Source organism: Oncorhynchus mykiss, chromosome 6, assembly GCF_013265735.2.
Source record: "Oncorhynchus mykiss isolate Arlee chromosome 6, USDA_OmykA_1.1, whole genome shotgun sequence".
NCBI classification, from domain to species: Eukaryota; Metazoa; Chordata; class Actinopteri; order Salmoniformes; family Salmonidae; genus Oncorhynchus; species Oncorhynchus mykiss.
The window spans coordinates 32,485,689-32,508,239 of NC_048570.1; the positions used below are offsets into that span (position 1 = coordinate 32,485,689).

At 45.5% G+C, this 22,551-nt stretch overlaps 1 protein-coding gene across 3 annotated transcripts; it reads left to right on the forward strand.

Moving 5' to 3' along the window:
• Positions 1-175: 175 nt before the first annotated feature.
• mtx3 (metaxin 3) lies at positions 176-22,156 on the forward strand. 3 transcript variants are annotated; one of them, XM_036979928.1, is made up of 9 exons: positions 176-288; positions 3,986-4,055; positions 7,400-7,476; positions 7,640-7,735; positions 7,923-8,105; positions 13,886-13,962; positions 14,060-14,214; positions 14,644-14,752; positions 17,209-22,156. In XM_036979928.1, exons 1-9 carry the CDS (start codon positions 208-210, stop codon positions 17,222-17,224), a joined length of 864 nt encoding a protein of 287 aa, XP_036835823.1. In that variant the 5' UTR covers positions 176-207; the 3' UTR covers positions 17,225-22,156. The 3 variants fall into 3 exon arrangements, with proteins under 3 accessions (XP_036835823.1, XP_036835821.1, XP_036835822.1); XM_036979926.1 differs by having other exon boundaries at positions 14,644-14,732; positions 17,209-20,424; XM_036979927.1 differs by having other exon boundaries at positions 7,643-7,735; positions 14,644-14,732; positions 17,209-20,424.
• Positions 22,157-22,551: the final 395 nt, after the last annotated feature.

A 22,551-nucleotide genomic window follows, 5' to 3' on the forward strand; every position in this document is an offset into this window, starting at 1 on the left:
ATGTTATGTGATGCACTGTTTAAAAAAAAAAATTGTGTGATGTAAGTGAGCTAATGTGTTTGGACCCCAGGAGGAGTAAGCCAGCAGCTAATGGCCAGCAACCCAGGAGGAGTAAGCCATCAGTCCTGTTTGTCGTAGAAATATACTATTTGAATATACTTTTTTTTTTTTACATCACCCACTTCCTGATCACGGCAGAAAACAAACATGGCGGCCACCATGGAGCTGAGATGCTGGGGAGGTGATTGGGGTTTGCCTTCCGTCCACACAGAGTCTCTCATAGTGCTGGTAAATGCGTTCATAAAATACGAAATTATGATATGATCTTTGTGTCACGAATGTTGTACTGCATGGCTACATTTCTCATTGTTTTATCTGACAATCTTCACCCCTGATGATGCAAAACCATCAACAAGACTGAGCTATTTTAGCTAGCTAGCTAACATTAACAAACTGGAAAGTTAGCTAAGTATTAGTGGTAGAATCGATATTTGGTATTTTGTTTTTTCTAATCATCTAGCCTTTTAGAGGCTTTTCAATGAAAACTTGAACCAACTAACAACATGCACTGTTCAGAATTTGTCTAACTGTCTGTAGCTAACTAGCTACAGTAGCTAATAGCTGTCAGATGCCATTCTCATTGCTAACATTTCTTCAAGTTCAAGGTCAGCTCTATCTTGATTTACTACTACTGTCCTCGGTACGACCATTCTCCTGTCTTCTTATGCTTAACTGTGTAGTTATGTATCCCAGTAGTTAATTTGAACATATCCCTATTTTGCTAGGACACTTGCATGATCCCGTTCCCTATAGGCTAGTTGCAGAGACTGTATGAACAATGCAACGAATTTGCACAAGCTCTCATAACAAGGTGACACCGTTCCTGTTGAAAAAGGTGTACAGCTGCCAGATAATTTGCTGGCTGACAGTGTCAACAAAACAATTTGGCAGGATTACTATAAGCCTACATGTTCCCTGCACTTCCTCTGGACTACACTTTTCCTCATAGCTACCTTTCTGGGCTACTCTTTGCCTAGCCATATCTATTGACTAAAAAGACAAGACGTTTAACAATCTAAGTTCTTTGTATGAGATACGAAGAACTCAGATTGTTAAATGTCGTCTCTTTTTAAGTCAATAGACATGGCCTCCCGTTGCCATGTGTGTTATCACTGTCACTTGTCCACTAGGACTGCCATATCTGTATTGTTGTTATTGGTGCTTACCCACCTTGCTGATAGTCTGCTTTTAGAACTGGAGCCAATGCCAAATGATACCTAGTGATATCTTGTAGGGCCGTGACGATACCAGTATAGCCATACTCGTTAGTGCGGTGGAAACAAAACGCGAAGCTTCAGATGCACTTTATTTGGATAGAGCATCTACAGATGGACTATCAACAAACATTCTGTTGATAAGCAACTGACTATCTGTTGATAAGAAACTGCTTGCTGAGGTTAGGGTAAGGTTTATAATAAGGGTACGGGTTAAGGTTAGGGTAAGGCTTATAATAAGGGTTAGAGTTAGGGAAAGGGTTAAGGTTAGGGTAAGGCTTATAATAAGGGTTAAGGTTAGAGTTAGGGAAAGGGTTAAGGTTAATGCTAGGGTTAGTAGATAGTTAGTTGAAATGTTACTGATAGTCCATCTGTAGATGCTCTATTATAGACTATCCAAATAAAGTGTTACTTTAACTTTTGGGGGGAAAACTGCACTAATTCTGCAAACAAACATGTTTAAGTTGTCACCCAGAGTCAAATGTATTTATTTTCTAAGCTATAGCACACAATATTTTACATACAGTTTTTTAAAGGACCAACGAGTTTGGTCTGCTTCGTGGTTTAATTTTTGCCATGGAAAAAAATATTGTGATTCTGGTATCGTCACAGCACTCATATCTTACTGAGCTTAACATGCCATACCCCAGGAAGCGTACTGCTTTGACAACATTGATATGAAAGCCTACATGGTACTCTGACAACATTGATATGAAAGCCTACATGGTACTCTTACAACATTGATATGAAAGCCTACATGGTACTCTTACAACATTGATAGGAAAGCCTACATAGTACTCTGACAACATTGATATGAAAGTTCATAGTACTCTGACAACATTGATAGGAAAGCCTACATAGTACTCTGACAACATTGATAGGAAAGCCTACATAGTACTCTGACAACATTGCTATGAAAGTTCATAGTACTCTGACAGCATTGATATGAAAGCCTACATAGTACTCTGACAGCATTGATATGAAAGCCTACATAGTACTCTAACAACATTGATATGAAAGCCTACATAGTACTCTGACAACATTGATATGAAAGCCTACATAGTACTCTGACAACATTGATATGAAAGCCTACATAGTACTGTGACAACATTGATATGAAAGCCTACATAGTACTCTGATAACATTGATATGAAAGTTCATAGTACTCTGACAGCATTGATATGAAAGTTCATAGTACTCTGACAACATTGATAGGAAAGTTCATAGTACTCTGACAACATTGATAGGAAAGCCTACATAGTATTCTGACAACATTGATAGGAAAGCCTACATAGTACTCTGACAACATTGATTTGAAAGCCTACATAGTACTCTGACAACATTGATATGAAAGCCTACATAGTACTCTGACAACATTGATATGAAAGCCTACATAGTACTCTGATAACATTGATATGAAAGTTCATAGTACTCTGACAGCATTGATATGAAAGTTCATAGTACTCTGACAACATTGATAGGAAAGCCTACATAGTATTCTGACAACATTGATAGGAAAGCCTACATAGTACTCTGACAACATTGATATGAAAGTTCATATTATTCTGACAACATTGATAGGAAAGCCTACATAGTACTCTGACAACATTGATATGAAAGTTCATAGTATTCTGACAACATTGATAGGAAAGCCTACATGGTACTCTGACAACATTGATTTGAAAGCCTACATAGTACTCTGACAACATTGATATGAAAGCCTACATAGTACTCTGACAACATTGATATGAAAGCCTTCATAGTACTCTGACAACATTGATATGAAAGTTCATCGTATTCTGACAACATTGATAGGAAAGCCTACATAGTACTCTGACAACATTGATATGAAAGTTCATATTATTCTGACAACATTGATAGGAAAGCCTACATAGTACTCTGACAACATTGATATGAAAGTTCATAGTATTCTGACAACATTGATAGGAAAGCCTACATGGTACTCTGACAACATTTATTGGAAAGCCTACATGGTACTCTGACAACATTGATAGGAAAGCCTACATGGTACTCTGACAACATTGATAGGAAAGCCTACATGGTACTCTGACAACATTGATAGGAAAGCCTACATAGTACTCTGACAACATTTATTGGAAAGCCTACATGGTACTCTGACAACATTTATTGGAAAGCCTACATGGTACTCTGACAACATTGATAGGAAAGCCTACATGGTACTCTGACAACATTGATAGGAAAGCCTACATGGTACTCTGACAACATTGATAGGAAAGCCTACATGGTACTCTGACAACATTTATTGGAAAGCCTACATGGTACTCTGACAACATTGATAGTAAAGCCTACATGGTACTCTGACAACATTTATTGGAAAGCCTACATGGTACTCTGACAACATTGATATGAAAGTTCATAGTACTCTGACAACATTGATTGGAAAGCCTACATGGTACTCTGACAACATTGATATGAAAGTTCATAGTACTCTGACAACATTGATTGGAAAGCCTACATGGTACTCTGACAACATTGATATGAATTTACCTGGCTAGAGCAAGGAACAGTTCATAACAAATTACTGATAGTCTGCTTCATGTCTTCTACCATTACTCATAGTTATTATTGTTATGTTGGCTTTATAATAAAGTGTTGTTCAGTAAAGTTGTCAAATACTCTTATTTCTTGTCATTCCTCTGAACAACTAACATATCTATGCTCTCTCTCAGGCCTATGCCAAGTTCTCTGGAGCCACGATCACAGTAACTCCCATAGACTGGACGTGGAAGACTTTGACAGGTACTGCTGCTTGGTTTAAAGTCCAAAGAAACAGAATTCAGTTGTTCTTATACAAGTAATAACATGATAATTATGTCATTTCACCATGTAAAAAATATCACTAGGCTACTACAGTAGGTAGGAATAGATACATGACTATCTGATGCAAGACTATCAAATTGACTGCTTACTATACATATTGTTGTCAGTCTGAGGTGTTGTCTCTATGCCTGCTCTACTGTAGTTGTGTAGTCCATGACATATGGATTGTGCAGTAGCACAGGATGAAAGACACACTGTCAAACTTCCCTATAACCAACACTACTGGCACACTGTTTCCCCTATAACCAACACTACTGGCACACTGTTTCCCCTCTATCCAACACTACTGGCCCACTGTTTCCCCTCTATCCAACACTACAGGCACACTGGTTCCCCTCTATCCAACACTACTGGCCCACTGTTTCCCCTCTATCCAACACTACTGGCACACTGTTTCCCCTCTATCCAACACTACTGGCCCACTGTTTCCCCTCTATCCAACACTACTGGCCCACTGTTTCCCCTCTATCCAACACTACTGGCACACTGTTTCCCCTCTATCCAACACTACTGTCCCACTGTTTCCCCTCTATCCAACACTACTGGCCCACTGTTTCCCCTCTATCCAACACTACTGGCCCACTGTTTCCCCTCTATCCAACACTACTGGCCCACTGTTTCCCCTCTATCCAACACTACTGGCCCACTGTTTCCCCTCTATCCAACACTACTGGCACACTGTTTCCCCTCTATCCAACACTACTGGCCCACTGTTTCCCCTCTATCCAACACTACAGGCACAGTGTTTCCCCTCTATCCAACACTACAGGCACAGTGTTTCCCCTATATCCAACACCACAGGCACACTGTTTCCCCTCTATCCAACACTACTGGCCCACTGTTTCCCCTCTATCCAACACTACAGGCACACTGGTTCCCCTCTATCCAACACTACTGGCCCACTGTTTCCCCTCTATCCAACACTACTGGCACACTGTTTCCCCTCTATCCAACACTACTGGCCCACTGTTTCCCCTCTATCCAACACTACTGGCCCACTGTTTCCCCTCTATCCAACACTACTGGCACACTGTTTCCCCTCTATCCAACACTACTGGCCCACTGTTTCCCCTCTATCCAACACTACTGGCCCACTGTTTCCCCTCTATCCAACACTACTGGCCCACTGTTTCCCCTCTATCCAACACTACTGGCACACTGTTTCCCCTCTATCCAACACTACAGGCACACTGTTTCCCCTCTATCCAACACTACTGGCCCACTGTTTCCCCTCTATCCAACACTACAGGCACAGTGTTTCCCCTCTATCCAACACTACAGGCACAGTGTTTCCCCTATATCCAACACCACAGGCACACTGTTTCCCCTCTATCCAACACTACAGGCACAGTGTTTCCCCTCTATCCAACACTACAGGCACAGTGTTTCCCCTATAACCAACACTACTGGCCCACTGTTTCCCCTCTATCCAACACTACAGGCACAGTGTTTCCCCTCTATCCAACACTACAGGCACAGTGTTTCCCCTCTATCCAACACTACAGGCACAGTGTTTCCCCTCTATCCAACACTACATGCACACTGTTTCCCCTCTATCCAACACTACAGGCACAGTGTTTCCCCTCTATCCAACACTACAGGCACAGTGTTTCCCCTCTATCCAACACTACAGGCACAGTGTTTCCCCTCTATCCAACACTACAGACACACTGTTTCCCCTCTATCCAACACTACTGGCCCACTGTTTCCCCTCTATCCAACACTACAGGCACAGTGTTTCCCCTCTATCCAACACTACAGGCACACTGTTTCCCCTCTATCCAACACTACAGGCACAGTGTTTCCCCTCTATCCAACACTACAGGTACACTGTTTCCCCTCTATCCAACACTACTGGGACACTGTTTCCCCTCTATCCAACACTACAGGTACACTGTTTCCCCTCTATCCAACACTACTGGGACACTGTTTCCCCTCTATCCAACACTACAGGCACACTGTTTCCCCTCTATCCAACACTACAGGCACACTGTTTCCCCTCTATCCAACACTACAGGCACAGTGTTTCCCCTCTATCCAACACTACAGGCACAGTGTTTCCCCTCTATCCAACACTACAGGCACAGTGTTTCCCCTCTATCCAACACTACAGGCACAGTGTTTCCCCTCTATCCAACACTACAGGCACACTGTTTCCCCTCTATCCAACACTACAGGCACAGTCTTTCCCCTCTATCCAACACTACAGGCACACTGTTTCCCTCTATCCAACACTACAGGCACACTGTTTCCCCTCTATCCAACACTACAGGCACAGTGTTTCCCCTCTATCCAACACTACAGACACAGTGTTTCCCCTCTATCCAACACTACTGGCCCACTGTTTCCCCTCTATCCAACACTACAGGCACACTGTTTCCCCTCTATCCAACACTACAGGCACAGTCTTTCCCCTCTATCCAACACTACAGGCACACTGTTTCCCTCTATCCAACACTACAGGCACACTGTTTCCCCTCTATCCAACACTACAGGCACAGTGTTTCCCCTCTATCCAACACTACAGACACAGTGTTTCCCCTCTATCCAACACTACTGGCACACTGTTTCCCCTCTATCCAACACTACAGGCACAGTGTTTCCCCTCTATCCAACACTACAGGCACAGTGTTTCCCCTCTATCCAACACTACTGGCCCACTGTTTCCCCTCTATCCAACACTACAGGCTCAGTGTTTCCCCTCTATCCAACACTACAGGCACAGTCTTTCCCCTCTATCCAACACTACAGGCACAGTCTTTCCCCTCTATCCAACACTACTGGCACACTGTTTCCCCTCTATCCAACACTACTGTCCCACTGTTTCCCCTCTATCCAACACTACAGGAACACTGTTTCCCCTCTATCCAACACTACAGGCACACTGTTTCCCCTCTATCCAACACTACAGGCACACTGTTTCCCCTCTATCCAACACTACAGGCACACTGTTTCCCCTCTATCCAACACTACAGGCACAGTGTTTCCCCTATAACCAACACTAGAGGCACACTGTTTCCCCTCTATCCAACACTACAGGCTCAGTGTTTCCCCTCTATCCAACTCTACAGGCACAGTGTTTCCCCTATAACCAACACTACAGGCACAGTGTTTCCCCTATAACCAACACTACAGGCACAGTGTTTCCCCTATAACCAACACTACAGGCACAGTGTCTCCCCTATAACCAACACTACTGGCCCACTGTTTCCCCTCTATCCAACACTACTGGCCCACTGTTTCCCCTCTATCCAACACTACAGGCACAGTGCCAGAGTTGGTCTACCAGGGATCCACAATAACCGAACCTGCTCAGATTCTCAACTTCCTGAGAAAACAGGTAAAGTCTCCTTTCTGCCTTCACCATAAATGACATTTTTAAGAACTGTATTTGCAGTGCAGTGCTAACAACAAAGCCTGTGTGTTGTCTAGCAGAGGTTTAATGCAGACTATGAGTTGTATTTGCAGTGCAGTGCTAACAACAAAGCCTGTGTGTTGTCTAGCAGAGGTTTAATGCAGACTATGAGTTATCGGCGAGGCAGGGAGCAGACACCATGGCCTACATCGCTCTATTGGAGGAGAAACTACGACCAGCCCTGGTAGGAACAACCTGTGTGTGTAGTTGTGTTGTGTGCTGATTGTTGTGGGTGTGTATGTTGTTTTGCACTTAGACACATTTTGAAAGTCCAGCAGTTTTTTGTTTGTGTACTGAGAGTGTTATGTGCCCTGTATTGTGTACTGTATTCTAAATATGTATTATGTGTGTGTGTGTGTGTTGTCCTGTAGCTACACACATTCTGGGTGGATGCTGAGAACTATGCTAACCTGACTCGGCCGTGGTTCGCTTCCCGCTCTCCCTTTCCCCTCAACTTCCTGGTCCCTGGTCGCCATGCCAACACAGCCCTGTCCCGGATCCTGCTGACCAAGGGAGAGTCTCCTCTACACACTATCACTGAGGTGGAGGGAAAGGTAGGACAGATCTCTCTACACACCATCACTAAGATGGAGGGAAAGGTAGGACAGATTCCCTCTACACACCATGGAGAGAAAGGTAGGACAGATCCCTCTACACACCATCACTGAGGTAGAGGGAAATGTAAGACAGATCCCTCTACACACCATCACTGAGGTGGAGGGAAAGGTGGGACAGATTCCCTCTTCACACCATCACTGAGGTAGAGGGAAATGTAGGACAGATCCCTCTACACACCATCACTGAGGTGGAGGGAAAGGTAGGACAGATCCCTCTACACACCATCACTGAGGTGGAGGGAAAGGTAGGACAGATCCCTCTACACACCATCACTGAGGTAGAGGGAAAGGTAGGACAGATCCCTCTACACACCATCACTGAGGTGGAGGGAAAGGTAGGACAGATCCCTCTACACACCATCACTGAGGTGGAGGGAAAGGTAGGACAGATCCCTCTGCACACCATCACTGAGATGGAGGGAAAGGTAGGACAGATCCCTCTACACACCATCACTGAGGTGGAGGGAAAGGTAGGACAGATCCCTCTACACACCATCACTGAGGTGGAGGAAAAGGTAGGACAGATCCCCTCTACACACCATGGAGGAAAAGGTAGGACAGATCCCTCTACACACCATCACTGAGGTGGAGGGAAAGGTAGGACAGATCCCTCTACACACCATCACTGAGGTGGAGGGAAAGGTAGGACAGATCCCTCTACACACCATCACTGAGGTGGAGGGAAAGGTAGGACAGATCCCTCTACACACCATCACTGAGGTGGAGGGAAAGGTAGGACAGATCCCTCTACACACCATCACTGAGGTGGAGGGAAAGGTAGGACAGATCCCTCTACACACCATCACTGAGGTGGAGGGAAAGGTAGGTCAGATCCCTCTACACACCATCACTGAGGTGGAGGGAAAGGTAGGACAGATCCCTCTACACACCATCACTGAGGTGGAGGGAAAGGTAGGACAGATCCCTCTACACACCATCACTGAGGTGGAGGGAAAGGTAGGACAGATCCCCTCTACACACCATGGAGGGAAAGGTAGGACAGATCCCTCTACACACCATCACTGAGGTGGAGGGAAAGGTAGGACAGATCCCCTCTACACACCATGGAGGGAAAGGTAGGACAGATCCCTCTACACACCATCACTGAGATGGAGGGAAAGGTAGGACAGATCCCTCTACACACCATCACTGAGATGGAGGGAAAGGTAGGACAGATCCCCTCTACACACCATGGAGGGAAAGGTAGGACAGATCCCTCTACACACCATCACTGAGGTAGAGGGAAATGTAGGACAGATCCCTCTACACACCATCACTGAGGTGGAGGGAAAGGTAGGACAGATCCCTCTACACACCATCACTGAGGTGGAGGGAAAGGTAGGACAGATCCCTCTACACACCATCACTGAGGTGGAGGGAAAGGTAGGACAGATCCCCTCTACACACCATGGAGGGAAAGGTAGGACAGATCCCTCTACACACCATCACTGAGGTGGAGGGAAAGGTAGGACAGATCCCTCTACACACCATCACTGAGGTGGAGGGAAAGGTAGGACAGATCCCCTCTACACACCATGGAGGGAAAGGTAGGACAGATCCCTCTACACACCATCACTGAGATGGAGGGAAAGGTAGGACAGATCCCTCTACACACCATCACTGAGATGGAGGGAAAGGTAGGACAGATCCCTCTACACACCATCACTGAGGTGGAGGGAAAGGTAGGACAGATCCCTCTACACACCATCACTGAGGTGGAGGGAAAGGTAGGACAGATCCCTCTACACACCATCACTGAGGTGGAGGGAAAGGTAGGACAGATCCCTCTACACACCATCACTGAGGTGGAGGGAAAGGTAGGACAGATCCCCTCTACACACCATGGAGGGAAAGGTAGGACAGATCCCTCTACACACCATCACTGAGGTGGAGGGAAAGGTAGGACAGATCCCCTCTACACACCATGGAGGGAAAGGTAGGACAGATCCCTCTACACACCATCACTGAGATGGAGGGAAAGGTAGGACAGATCCCTCTACACACCATCACTGAGATGGAGGGAAAGGTAGGACAGATCCCCTCTACACACCATGGAGGGAAAGGTAGGACAGATCCCTCTACACACCATCACTGAGGTAGAGGGAAATGTAGGACAGATCCCTCTACACACCATCACTGAGGTGGAGGGAAAGGTAGGACAGATCCCTCTACACACCATCACTGAGGTGGAGGGAAAGGTAGGACAGATCCCTCTACACACCATCACTGAGGTGGAGGGAAAGGTAGGACAGATCCCCTCTACACACCATGGAGGGAAAGGTAGGACAGATCCCTCTACACACCATCACTGAGGTGGAGGGAAAGGTAGGACAGATCCCTCTACACACCATCACTGAGGTGGAGGGAAAGGTAGGACAGATCCCCTCTACACACCATGGAGGGAAAGGTAGGACAGATCCCTCTACACACCATCACTGAGATGGAGGGAAAGGTAGGACAGATCCCTCTACACACCATCACTGAGATGGAGGGAAAGGTAGGACAGATCCCTCTACACACCATCACTGAGATGGAGGGAAAGGTAGGACAGATCCCTCTACACACCATCACTGAGGTGGAGGGAAAGGTAGGACAGATCCCTCTACACACCATCACTGAGGTGGAGGGAAAGGTAGGACAGATCCCTCTACACACCATCACTGAGGTGGAGGGAAAGGTAGGACAGATCCCCTCTACACACCATGGAGGGAAAGGTAGGACAGATCCCTCTACACACCATCACTGAGGTGGAGGGAAAGGTAGGACAGATCCCTCTACACACTATCACTGAGATGGAGGGAAAGGTAGGACAGATCCCTCTACACACTATCACTGAGGTGGAGGGAAAGGTAGGACAGAGCCCCTCTACACACCATCACTGAGGTGGAGGGAAAGGTAGGACAGATCCCTCTACACACTATCACTGAGGTGGAGGGAAAGGTAGGACAGATCCCTCTACACACCATGGAGGGAAAGGTAGGACAGATCCCTCTACACACCATCACTGAGGTGGAGGGAAAGGTAGGACAGATCCCTCTACACACCATCACTGAGATGGAGGGAAAGGTAGGACAGATCCCTCTACACACCATCACTGAGGTGGAGGGAAAGGTAGGACAGATCCCTCTACACACCATCACTGAGGTGGAGGGAAAGGTAGGACAGATCCCTCTACACTCCATCACTGAGGTAGAGGGAAAGGTAGGACAGATCCCTCTACACACCATCACTGAGGTGGAGGGAAAGGTAGGACAGATCCCTCTACACACCATCACTGAGGTGGAGGGAAAGGTAGGACAGATCCCTCTACACACCATCACTGAGATGGAGGGAAAGGTAGGACAGATCCCTCTACACACCATCACTGAGGTGGAGGGAAAGGTAGGACAGATCCCTCTACACACCATCACTGAGGTGGAGGGAAAGGTAGGACAGATCCCCTCTACACACCATGGAGGGAAAGGTAGGACAGATCCCTCTACACACCATCACTGAGGTGGAGGGAAAGGTAGGACAGATCCCTCTACACACCATCACTGAGGTGGAGGGAAAGGTAGGACAGATCCCTCTACACACCATCACTGAGGTGGAGGGAAAGGTAGGACAGATCCCTCTACACACCATCACTGAGGTGGAGGGAAAGGTAGGTCAGATCCCTCTACACACCATCAGTGAGGTAGAGGGAAAGGTAGGACAGATCCCTCTACACACCATCACTGAGATGGAGGGAAAGGTAGGACAGATCCCTCTACACACCATCACTGAGGTGGAGGGAAAGGTAGGACAGATCCCTCTACACACCATCACTGAGGTGGAGGGAAAGGTAGGACAGATCCCTCTACACACCATCACTGAGGTGGAGGGAAAGGTAGGACAGATCCCCTCTACACACCATGGAGGGAAAGGTAGGACAGATCCCTCTACACACCATCACTGAGGTGGAGGGAAAGGTAGGACAGATCCCCTCTACACACCATGGAGGGAAAGGTAGGACAGATCCCTCTACACACCATCACTGAGATGGAGGGAAAGGTAGGACAGATCCCTCTACACACCATCACTGAGATGGAGGGAAAGGTAGGACAGATCCCCTCTACACACCATGGAGGGAAAGGTAGGACAGATCCCTCTACACACCATCACTGAGGTAGAGGGAAATGTAGGACAGATCCCTCTACACACCATCACTGAGGTGGAGGGAAAGGTAGGACAGATCCCTCTACACACCATCACTGAGGTGGAGGGAAAGGTAGGACAGATCCCTCTACACACCATCACTGAGGTGGAGGGAAAGGTAGGACAGATCCCCTCTACACACCATGGAGGGAAAGGTAGGACAGATCCCTCTACACACCATCACTGAGGTGGAGGGAAAGGTAGGACAGATCCCTCTACACACCATCACTGAGGTGGAGGGAAAGGTAGGACAGATCCCCTCTACACACCATGGAGGGAAAGGTAGGACAGATCCCTCTACACACCATCACTGAGATGGAGGGAAAGGTAGGACAGATCCCTCTACACACCATCACTGAGATGGAGGGAAAGGTAGGACAGATCCCTCTACACACCATCACTGAGGTGGAGGGAAAGGTAGGACAGATCCCTCTACACACCATCACTGAGGTGGAGGGAAAGGTAGGACAGATCCCTCTACACACCATCACTGAGGTGGAGGGAAAGGTAGGACAGATCCCCTCTACACACCATGGAGGGAAAGGTAGGACAGATCCCTCTACACACCATCACTGAGGTGGAGGGAAAGGTAGGACAGATCCCTCTACACACTATCACTGAGATGGAGGGAAAGGTAGGACAGATCCCTCTACACACTATCACTGAGCTGGAGGGAAAGGTAGGACAGAGCCCCTCTACACACCATCACTGAGGTGGAGGGAAAGGTAGGACAGATCCCTCTACACACTATCACTGAGGTGGAGGGAAAGGTAGGACAGATCCCTCTACACACCATGGAGGGAAAGGTAGGACAGATCCCTCTACACACCATCACTGAGGTGGAGGGAAAGGTAGGACAGATCCCTCTACACACCATCACTGAGATGGAGGGAAAGGTAGGACAGATCCCTCTACACACCATCACTGAGGTGGAGGGAAAGGTAGGACAGATCCCTCTACACACCATCACTGAGGTGGAGGGAAAGGTAGGACAGATCCCTCTACACTCCATCACTGAGGTAGAGGGAAAGGTAGGACAGATCCCTCTACACACCATCACTGAGGTGGAGGGAAAGGTAGGACAGATCCCTCTACACTCCATCACTGAGGTGGAGGGAAAGGTAGGACAGATCCCTCTACACACCATCACTGAGATGGAGGGAAAGGTAGGACAGATCCCTCTACACACCATCACTGAGGTGGAGGGAAAGGTAGGACAGATCCCTCTACACACCATCACTGAGGTGGAGGGAAAGGTAGGACAGATCCCCTCTACACACCATGGAGGGAAAGGTAGGACAGATCCTCTCTACACACCATGGAGGGAAAGGTAGGACAGATCCCTCTACACACCATGGAGGGAAAGGTAGGACAGATCCCCTCTACACACCATGGAGGGAAAGGTAGGACAGATCCCCTCTACACACCATGGAGGGAAAGGTCGGACAGAAACATACACTGTGGGGACTACTTGATACCAAATGATATCCCGACCCTGCATTCTAAGTAAATTCACCTTTCCCTGTCCCCTCTCTCGTCAGATTTACAGTGAAGCTAAGGAGTGTCTGAATCTGCTTTCCCACAGATTGGGGATGGCCTACTACTTCTTTGGGAACACGTGAGTTCTTGTGTAATTTGGTCAGATGCTAGATTAGGCTGGGTGTGATTATATTATGTGTGGTGTATTAATGTAGCTGTCTTTCTCTGTGGCCCAGGCCATGCAGTCTGGATGCGTTTGTGTTTGGCTTTGTAGCTCCCCTCCACAAGGCCAGCCTACCCAGCAGCCCTCTGCAGAGCCACCTCAGACAGCTGGACAACCTCCAGCGCTTCTGTGACCACATACTCAACGCTCACTTCAGCAGTCATCCCGGTGAGACCAGCGCTCTATTGTGTGTGTGTGTGTGTGTGTGTGTGTGTGTGTGTCAGTTTATACATTGATGATTGCTTCAGGTCCAGGGTATTGAGTAAGGGTTACAAAGATCCTGCTGTGTTTTTAATAGAACGTGTCAGTGAAAATCTGGTGAACTTCAGGTCCTGCAAAGCCTTTTCTAAACACAGGACGTACAACTTTTGCCAAGTTGTCATTTGCAGCAGGAGCAATACCTAACCGTCTGTGTATGTGCCTGTGTCGGTGCGAACACGGTTTATTGCTTCTTTTGTCTGGGCTGTGATGGAGAACTTCTGCTGCGTTCTGGCAATATCTCTCTCTGCTCTCTGTATCTGGGCTTTCTTAGTATAATGGGCTCTCTCTCTCCCCTTGTTCCTGTTCCTGCTCCACCCACCCACTCTCTCTCTCCAGGGTCTCCCCAGCCGGTTCAGGAGACGGTGGATGCCAACCTGCAGAAACTCACTCAGCTTGTAAACAAAGAGTCCAACCTCATAGAGAAGGTCCTGCTGCTCTCGTCTCCGTGTGTATTTGCGTGTGTTGTGTTAGTCATTGGAGTATATTGTGAGCATTAGTTAGACACTTTTTTGTTGTTGTACGTACAGTGCCTTGCGAAAGTATTCGGCCACCTTGAACTTTGCGACCTTTTGCCACATTTCAGGCTTCAAACATAAAGATATAAAACTGTATTTTTTGGTGCAGAATCAACAACAAGTGGGACACAATCATGAAGTGGAACAACATTTATTGGATATTTCAAACTTTTTTATCAAATCAAAAACTGAAAAATTGGGCGTGCAAAATGATTCAGCCCCCTTAAGTTAATACTTTGTAGCGCCACCTTTTGCTGCGATTACAGCTGTAAGTCGCTTGGGGTATGTCTCTATCAGTTTTGCACATCGAGCCTGAAATGTGGCAAAAGGTCGCAAAGTTCAAGGGGGCCGAATACTTTCGCAAGGCACTGCATACCAAGATTAGTTCACTTCTTCTGTTTGTGTGTGCACGCTCGCATGTATGTGCGCCCGTGAGTGCGTGTGTGTGTTTATATTGTGGTTAGTAACTGTGTTATACAGTGCCTTCGGAAAGTATTCACACCTCTTGTTATTTTCCTCATTTTGTTGTGTTAAAAAGTTGGATGAAAAAGAGTTGAATTGTCATTTTTGGTCAACGATCTACACAAAATATTCTAATGTCAAAGTGGAGGAAAAATTGTAACATTTAATGAAAAACAAAACACTAATCTTGATTAGATAAGTATTCACCCCCCTGAGACAATACGTGTGAGATACACCTTTGGCAGCGATTACAGCTGTGAGTCTTTCTGGGTAAGTCTCTAAGAGCTTTGCACATCTGGATTGTACAATATTTGCCCATTACTCTTTTTCAAATTCTTCAAGTTCTGTCAAGTAGGTTGTTGATCATTGGTAGAGCGCCATTTTAAAGTCTTGCCATAGATTTCAAGACGATTTAAGTCAAAATTCTAACGTTCAATGTCGTCTTTGTAAGCAACTCCAGTGTAGATGTGGCCTTGCGTTTTAGGTTATTGTCCTGCTGAAAGGTGAATTTGTCTCCCAGTGTCTGTTGGAAAGCAGAAAACCAGGTTTCCTCTAGGATTTTGCCTGTGCTTAGCTGTATTCCGTTTCTTTTTATCCTAAAATGTTTTATCCCTAGTCCTTGCCGATGACAAGCATACCCATTACATGATGCAGCCACCTCCATGCTTGAAAATATGAAGAGTGGTACTTGGTGATGTGTTGTGTTGGATTTGCCCCAAACATATTTATGACATTATATATAATATATTTTTGGGAGTATTACTTAAGTAGGGGCGGCAGGTAGCCTAGTGGTTAGAGCGTTGGGCCAGAAAGGTTGCTAGATCGAATCCCTGAGCTGACAGTAACCGTCGTTCTGCCCCTGAGCAAGACTGTTCCTAGGCCGTCGTTGTAAATAAGAATTTGTTCTTAACTGACTTGCCTAGTTAAATAAAGGTTCAATTTATTTAAAAAAGTGGGCCTCCCGGGTGGCGCAGTGGCTAAGGGCACTGCACTGCAGCGCCAGCTCTGCCACCAGAGACCCTGGGTTCGCGCCCTGGCTAGCTTCCGGGTTGGATGCGCGCTGTGTTAAGAAGCAGTGCGGCTTGGTTGGGTTGTGTATCGCATGACCTTCAACCTTCGTCTCTCCTGAGCCCGTACGGAAGTTGTAGCGATGAGACAAGATAGTAGCTACTAAACAATTGGATACCACGAAATTGGTTCGTGGTATCCAATTTTAAGATTTTTTTTTTTTAAAGTGCCTTGTTGCAAACAGGAAGTATGTTTTGGAATATTTTTATTCTGTGCAGGCTTCCTTCTTTCCACTCTGTCATTTAGGTTAGAATTTGGTGAGTAACTAAAATGTTGTTGATCCATCCTCAGTTCTCATATCACAACCATTAAACTCGGTAACTGTTTTAAAATCCTCATTGTCCTCATGGTGAAATCCCTGAGCAGTTTCCTTCCTCTCCAACAACTGAGTTAGGAAGGAGCCAGTATCTTTGTAGTATTTGGCTGTATTGATACACCATCCGAAGCGTTGTTAATATGCTCAAAGGGATATTGCTCAAATATTGCTCACCATGCTCAAAGGGATATTTAGGGTTTGCGTTTGTATTTTTACACATCTACCAGTTGGTGCCCTTCTTTGCGAGGCCTTGAGAAACCTTGGTGTGGTTTAATCTGTTATTGAAATTCAGTACTCGACTGAGGGACCTTACAGATAATTGGGGTAGTCTTTCCAAAAAATGTATGTGATTTGTTAGCACAGTTTTACTCCTGAACATATTTAGGCTTCCCATAAAAAAGGGGTTGAATACTTATTGACTCAAGACATCTCAGCTTTTCATTTTTTATAAAAAAAATTACATTATGGGGTATTATTGTGTGTAGGTCAGTGACACAAAATCTCAATGTATGGTTACTGACTGTGTGTGTTCTCCTGCAGATGGATGACAACCTGAGGAGCAGCCCTCAGCACAAACCCCTCAGAGCAGACCCCAGACCCAGCCTGGGCAACGACAAGAGCTCTACCCCTGCCTAACCCCTCACCTCTAGCCCTCGACCTCTCACCCCCGACCAGCCTGGTGGATGGGAGGGGTGCTGTATTATACTAAACCTGGTTCTGTAAATGCCCTAGCCTGAGTGCCAGTCTGTTTGTACTAGCATGCCAACTCTTTCTTACTCATTGACAAGCAATGGAGTTGGCAAGAGCACAAACAGATCTGGGATCAGGCTACAAATACCCTAGGTTATCCTTTAAATTATGCATTTGATTGTTTTAGACAGTTTATGCCTTGCAAGTGTAATGAAAACTGCCCTGAATGGAAACTATCAATGAAGAAAAATAATGGCAGAATTGTGGACTATTTAGAGATGATGATGTCTGTAAAAATAGATATGGTTTCATGAAATGAGGGAGAAGTGCACGGCAAAATGGAAAAGTTTTAGTGGTTCAGAGCGGAATGCTGAGGACTGCTACCAAATAAGAAGCCTTTAAACATTGAAAGGCAAGAGGCAGGAAATGAGAAGGCCAGTTGGGTTAAAACGCTCTGAGAGAGAGGTACTGCCTTTCTACTGACCTGCTGTAAGATAGGGAAAACCTTTTCTAACTGATTCTAAAGGGTTTAAATGACTGAGGCCCCAATTCATTCCACCCTGCATTGTAGTATGTATTAAACACAGGAACATGTGAACATGTTTTCTTTCCTGTGGTCGGGTAATATCCAAATGCAAAACTCCTCCCACAGGTACATGTACTGTAGATGCTCTCAGGTTTCAGAAATAAGTTGTGTTCATGGGCAGTGGTCGTGTAAACAAGGTTACTGCATAAACACTAATATGGCAGGTTTGCTGGAATTTATTCATAGATAAGGGCTAAGTCTATGCTAAATATACAAGGCAGTTATTCTTTAGCTCTGTGGTATAATGGGAAATGAAATGTATGGGTCACTTAATCTACATGTTTGTAATGAACAGTACAGGTTGAATTGATGCATCATTTTGAGAGATTCTGGTGTAAATGAGGTCATTACTGACAGGCAGGCACTGACACTGGTCTACTTGTGTTTTGAAACGTCATAGCTACTGTAGTTGCTGTTGCACAGTCCTAAATGATCAGAATCATGCTCTTTCCTCACCTGAGGACTGACTCGACCGTTTCTCTGCTGAGACTCGACGCTCGCCCCAAATGGCACCATATTCCCTATATGGTGGGCTACTTTTGACCAGAGCGCTATGGGCCCTGGTGAAAAGCAGTGCACGATAAAGGGACTACAGTGCCTGAAACAAGTTTTCCTCGAGGATTTTGCCAGTGCAAAGCTGTATTTCTAGCTGTCTGTGGTGGTTCCATCCAGACCTGATGTATCTATGTACATAATCATTAAATGTTAGTATTACTTTATGAGGGCATGTGCTGTACAGCTGTCTAGTTTCAGTTAATTTGTGTTCATATTGAATGGGGGGATGTTTAATGCAATGTAGATTATTTTGTTTGTTAGAATGTCACTTATTTTACCGAGGGAGATGTCTAAGCCTAAAGTTTTCCCTTTAACAAATAGATCATCTTTACAACTTGTTTAAGGTAGCTCTGTAAATAGACTTTAAGTATATATGTACAGTATGTATGCTATCATATCGCTGTCGAAGTTAGCTCGTTTAATTAGCTATAGTCCTGCCTCTTCATTAACAGATCGAGTCGTTGTGATTGTAACGCTGTATCATTGTAAATACATTTAAATACTAATCCAATTTCATTCGGTATTGTGTCTTTATAACGGTGCTGCTTAGATGAATGCGGTTCAACTCTCCTCGTGTGTTTTCTTTCTTTAGCTAAGACTGAAGTGAGTTATTGATTCTACAGTTGGGCTTCATTTATAAGGCATACGTGTTTTAGATTATTGTTCAGCAGTATCAAAAAGCACTACGTTTGTATATTGCCCTACAAAACGCAGTACCTATGTTTGTTTGTTTTTTACTGCAAAATCTGACTTCAAAGTCTTTTTATGTAAAAGACAGCCATTTCTGATATATTCTGATCAAAAGATCAAAGATTTTTGACCAAATTCGTAGTTATTGCGTTTTGCCTTTGTAGGCCAGGCAGTATATTGTGAGGTATTTTACTTCTGATATCAAATCCATCAAGTCTGATCTCAAACACAAACAAAAAAGGTGTAATGGATTCTGACTCAAAAGATGTTGCATATTTTCTCTTTTGACCTCGAATTTGCCCCATGTTGTGGAGTTGTTTTTGTAAAGATGTGTTTTGTTGATCATGATTTTGTCTATATTAGTTATGCTGTGCCTACATCACCATCGCCTTGTCTGTTATGAGCAGGTCCATCTATTTGGGAACATGCCTTGCATTAGACAATGATGGAGAACTCTGCTAACATACTGTACGCCATCTCTGCCTGCAGATGTCAGAAGTATGTCATTACTGCATGTTTGAAGTATGTCATTTGTCTCCCACTGACATCCAGAGACATATATTTGTATGACTCTGGTGACATCCAGGCATCAGCTACTGTAATAGTGGCTCTATTCACCTGAATGTTCCATGTTGTTTCCTGTGCTGTTGTTTACTTCCTTTGTTGACAGGATTAACAGGGACTGTTCAGTGCTTAAAGGGAATGTATCCATGTAGTGAATATTCCCTTTAAGCAATTAATATTATTCACTTCATGGATACATTCCCTTTAAGCGCTATGGAATTAGTTACAACTTTATTCATTGTTTTGGTTTGTGTAAGAAAGAGAAGAAAGGTTGAAATACATGTATAGGAGAAAGGGAGACAGTGTTAGGAAGGACTGGTACTGTGTGTCTTGATAAGACTGCAGAAGCGATTGTATAGCTGTAAACTACTGTAACCAACTTTCTCAGATTAAACTCATGTTTGGAATTGTAATAACACTATTGTCACTTTTATCCAAGTTCAGAAAGTCACAGTTAGGATTTGGCCCATTGTCCTTAGCTGGTCAATACTTGAAGTTCAAACAACTTTAGTAAATTCATTCTCCTGAGGTTTTGTGATGGGATGAAAAACAGAGTTTTAACCATGATATTGCCATTGTAATATCATATTCCTGGTTCATTCTTTGTGCATGGTTGCAAATGAATGCTTTCATTTCAATTTAATAAAAGTATAACCTAACCACCTATTTAATTTGAGTCTATTGTAAAATGAAGAACAACCTAATTTACAAAATTGCCAATTTTCTCTTCTCTTCCCTGCCTCTCCCATTCACTCTCACTCTCTCTCTCCTCTGGTTGTGTTGTGGCTGGGTAGGTAAATCTCCTCTTTGTTTTGTTTTGGCAATCAGCCTGGAAAATAAAAGTGATTAAACCAATGGGAAATTATGCAAAGCCCTGACCTCAGAAATAACCCTATTTGTCTGTCATTAAAACTGATAGACTTTACTAGCCTGCTGCCTGTGTGTTTCTGCTCTAGCCTGGTGCCTGTGTGTTTCTGCTCTAGCCTGCTGCCTGTGTGTTTCTGCTCTAGCCTGCTGCCTGTGTGTTTCTGCTCTAGCCCGGTGCCCGTGTGTTTCTGCTCTAGCCTGGTGCATGTGTGTTTCTGCTCTAGCCTGGTGCCTGTGTGTTTCTGCTCTAGCCTGCTGCCTGTGTGTTTCTGCTCTAGCCGGTGCCTGTGTGTTTCTGCTCTAGCCTGCTGCCTGTGTGTTTCTGCTGTAGCCCGGTGCCCGTGTGTTTCTGCTCTAGCCGGTGCCCGTGTGTTTCTGCTCTAGCCGGTGCCCGTGTGTTTCTGCTCTAGCCTGCTGCCCGTGTGTTTCTGCTTTAGCCCGGTGCCCGTGTGTTTCTGCTCTAGCCGGTGCCCGTGTGTTTCTGCTCTAGCCCGGTGCCCCTGTGTTTCTGCTCTAGCCCGGTGCCCGTGTGTTTCTGCTCTAGCCGGTGCCTGTGTGTTTCTGCTCTAGCCCGGTGCCTGTGTGTTTCTGCTCTAACCGGTGCCTGTGTGTTTCTGCTCTAGCCCGGTGCCTGTGTGTTTCTGCTCTAGCCCGGTGCCTGTGTGTTTCTGCTCTAGCCGGTGCCCGTGTGTATCTGCTCTAGCCGGTGCCCGTGTGTTTCTGCTCTAGCCCGGTCCCTGTGTGTTTCTGCTCTAGCCCGGTGCCTGTGTGTTTCTGCTCTAGCCCGGTGCCTGTGTGTTTCTGCTCTAGCCCGGTGCCTGTGTGTTTCTGCTCTAGCCGGTGCCTGTGTGTTTCTGCTCTAGCCCGGTGCCTGTGTGTTTCTGCTCTAGCCCGGTGCCTGTGTGTTTCTGCTCTAGCCCGGTCCCTGTGTGTTTCTGCTTTAGCCCGGTGCCTGTGTGTTTCTGCTCTAGCCCGGTGCCTGTGTGTTTCTGCTCTAGCCCGGTGCCTGTGTGTTTCTGCTCTAGCCCGGTCCCTGTGTGTTTCTGCTTTAGCCTTCCACATGGAAGCCATTAAGTGTTTTCTGACCAGCCACACGTTTCACTTCTGCACATGCACCATGAAATTTCTAATTTCTCCTTACCTCTCTCCCTTCTTTTATGAAGGGAAGTATCAAAGGACAGTCAGAGGTGGTGCGGAGCCTGGAAAAGAGTCATGTAATTATGTTGGGAGTGAGATAATATATTTCCTTTGGAAAAAGAGAAGGCCTCAGCATAGTTCTGAGATTAGGTTTTAGATCAGGCCAGCTCTGCTAATAGTTGTTTATTAGAACATTTAAAGATGCTAAATACCAAGTATCAATGCTTACAGCCTAAAGTGGATCTAAAACCTTTTCTCTAACTTTTCCAACAAGCAATAAAACTATCAGTAGCCTGGGTGTCATTTTGTGTCTGTTTTAGCCAACTATAGCCATCAAATCTGGATATTCTTGAGAAAGGCTCAAGTTGATATGTGAAGAATAAAAAATGAACTCCACTATTCTTGCCTTTTCTAAAGTACGTTCTCTGTGTGTGTCTGTCTGTCTGTTCATCCAAGCCAGAAGGTATCAGGAGGCATCAGTGTGTTTACTCTGGGCAGTGAAGAGTCTTTCACCTGTGTAGGGCCCTTGGGTCCATCAATGTAATATGTCCCAGTCCATCCATAACGTTAGGATTTAGGCTTGTGTTAGACAGTGTGTTATTAATAGATCAGCAGTGGTAAGAGGACTTTTGAAGCATTTGTCCATTTGTACATGTTTCATTCCAGACTAGAAGTGTGTGCAGAAAGGAGGCCCTCTAGTGGTGAAAATGGCCATCTACCAAAACCACAAGCGTCTCTGTCCTGCTACTTAGTAGACATGAAGCTCAACCAGAACCCTAACTGGCCTTAACCCT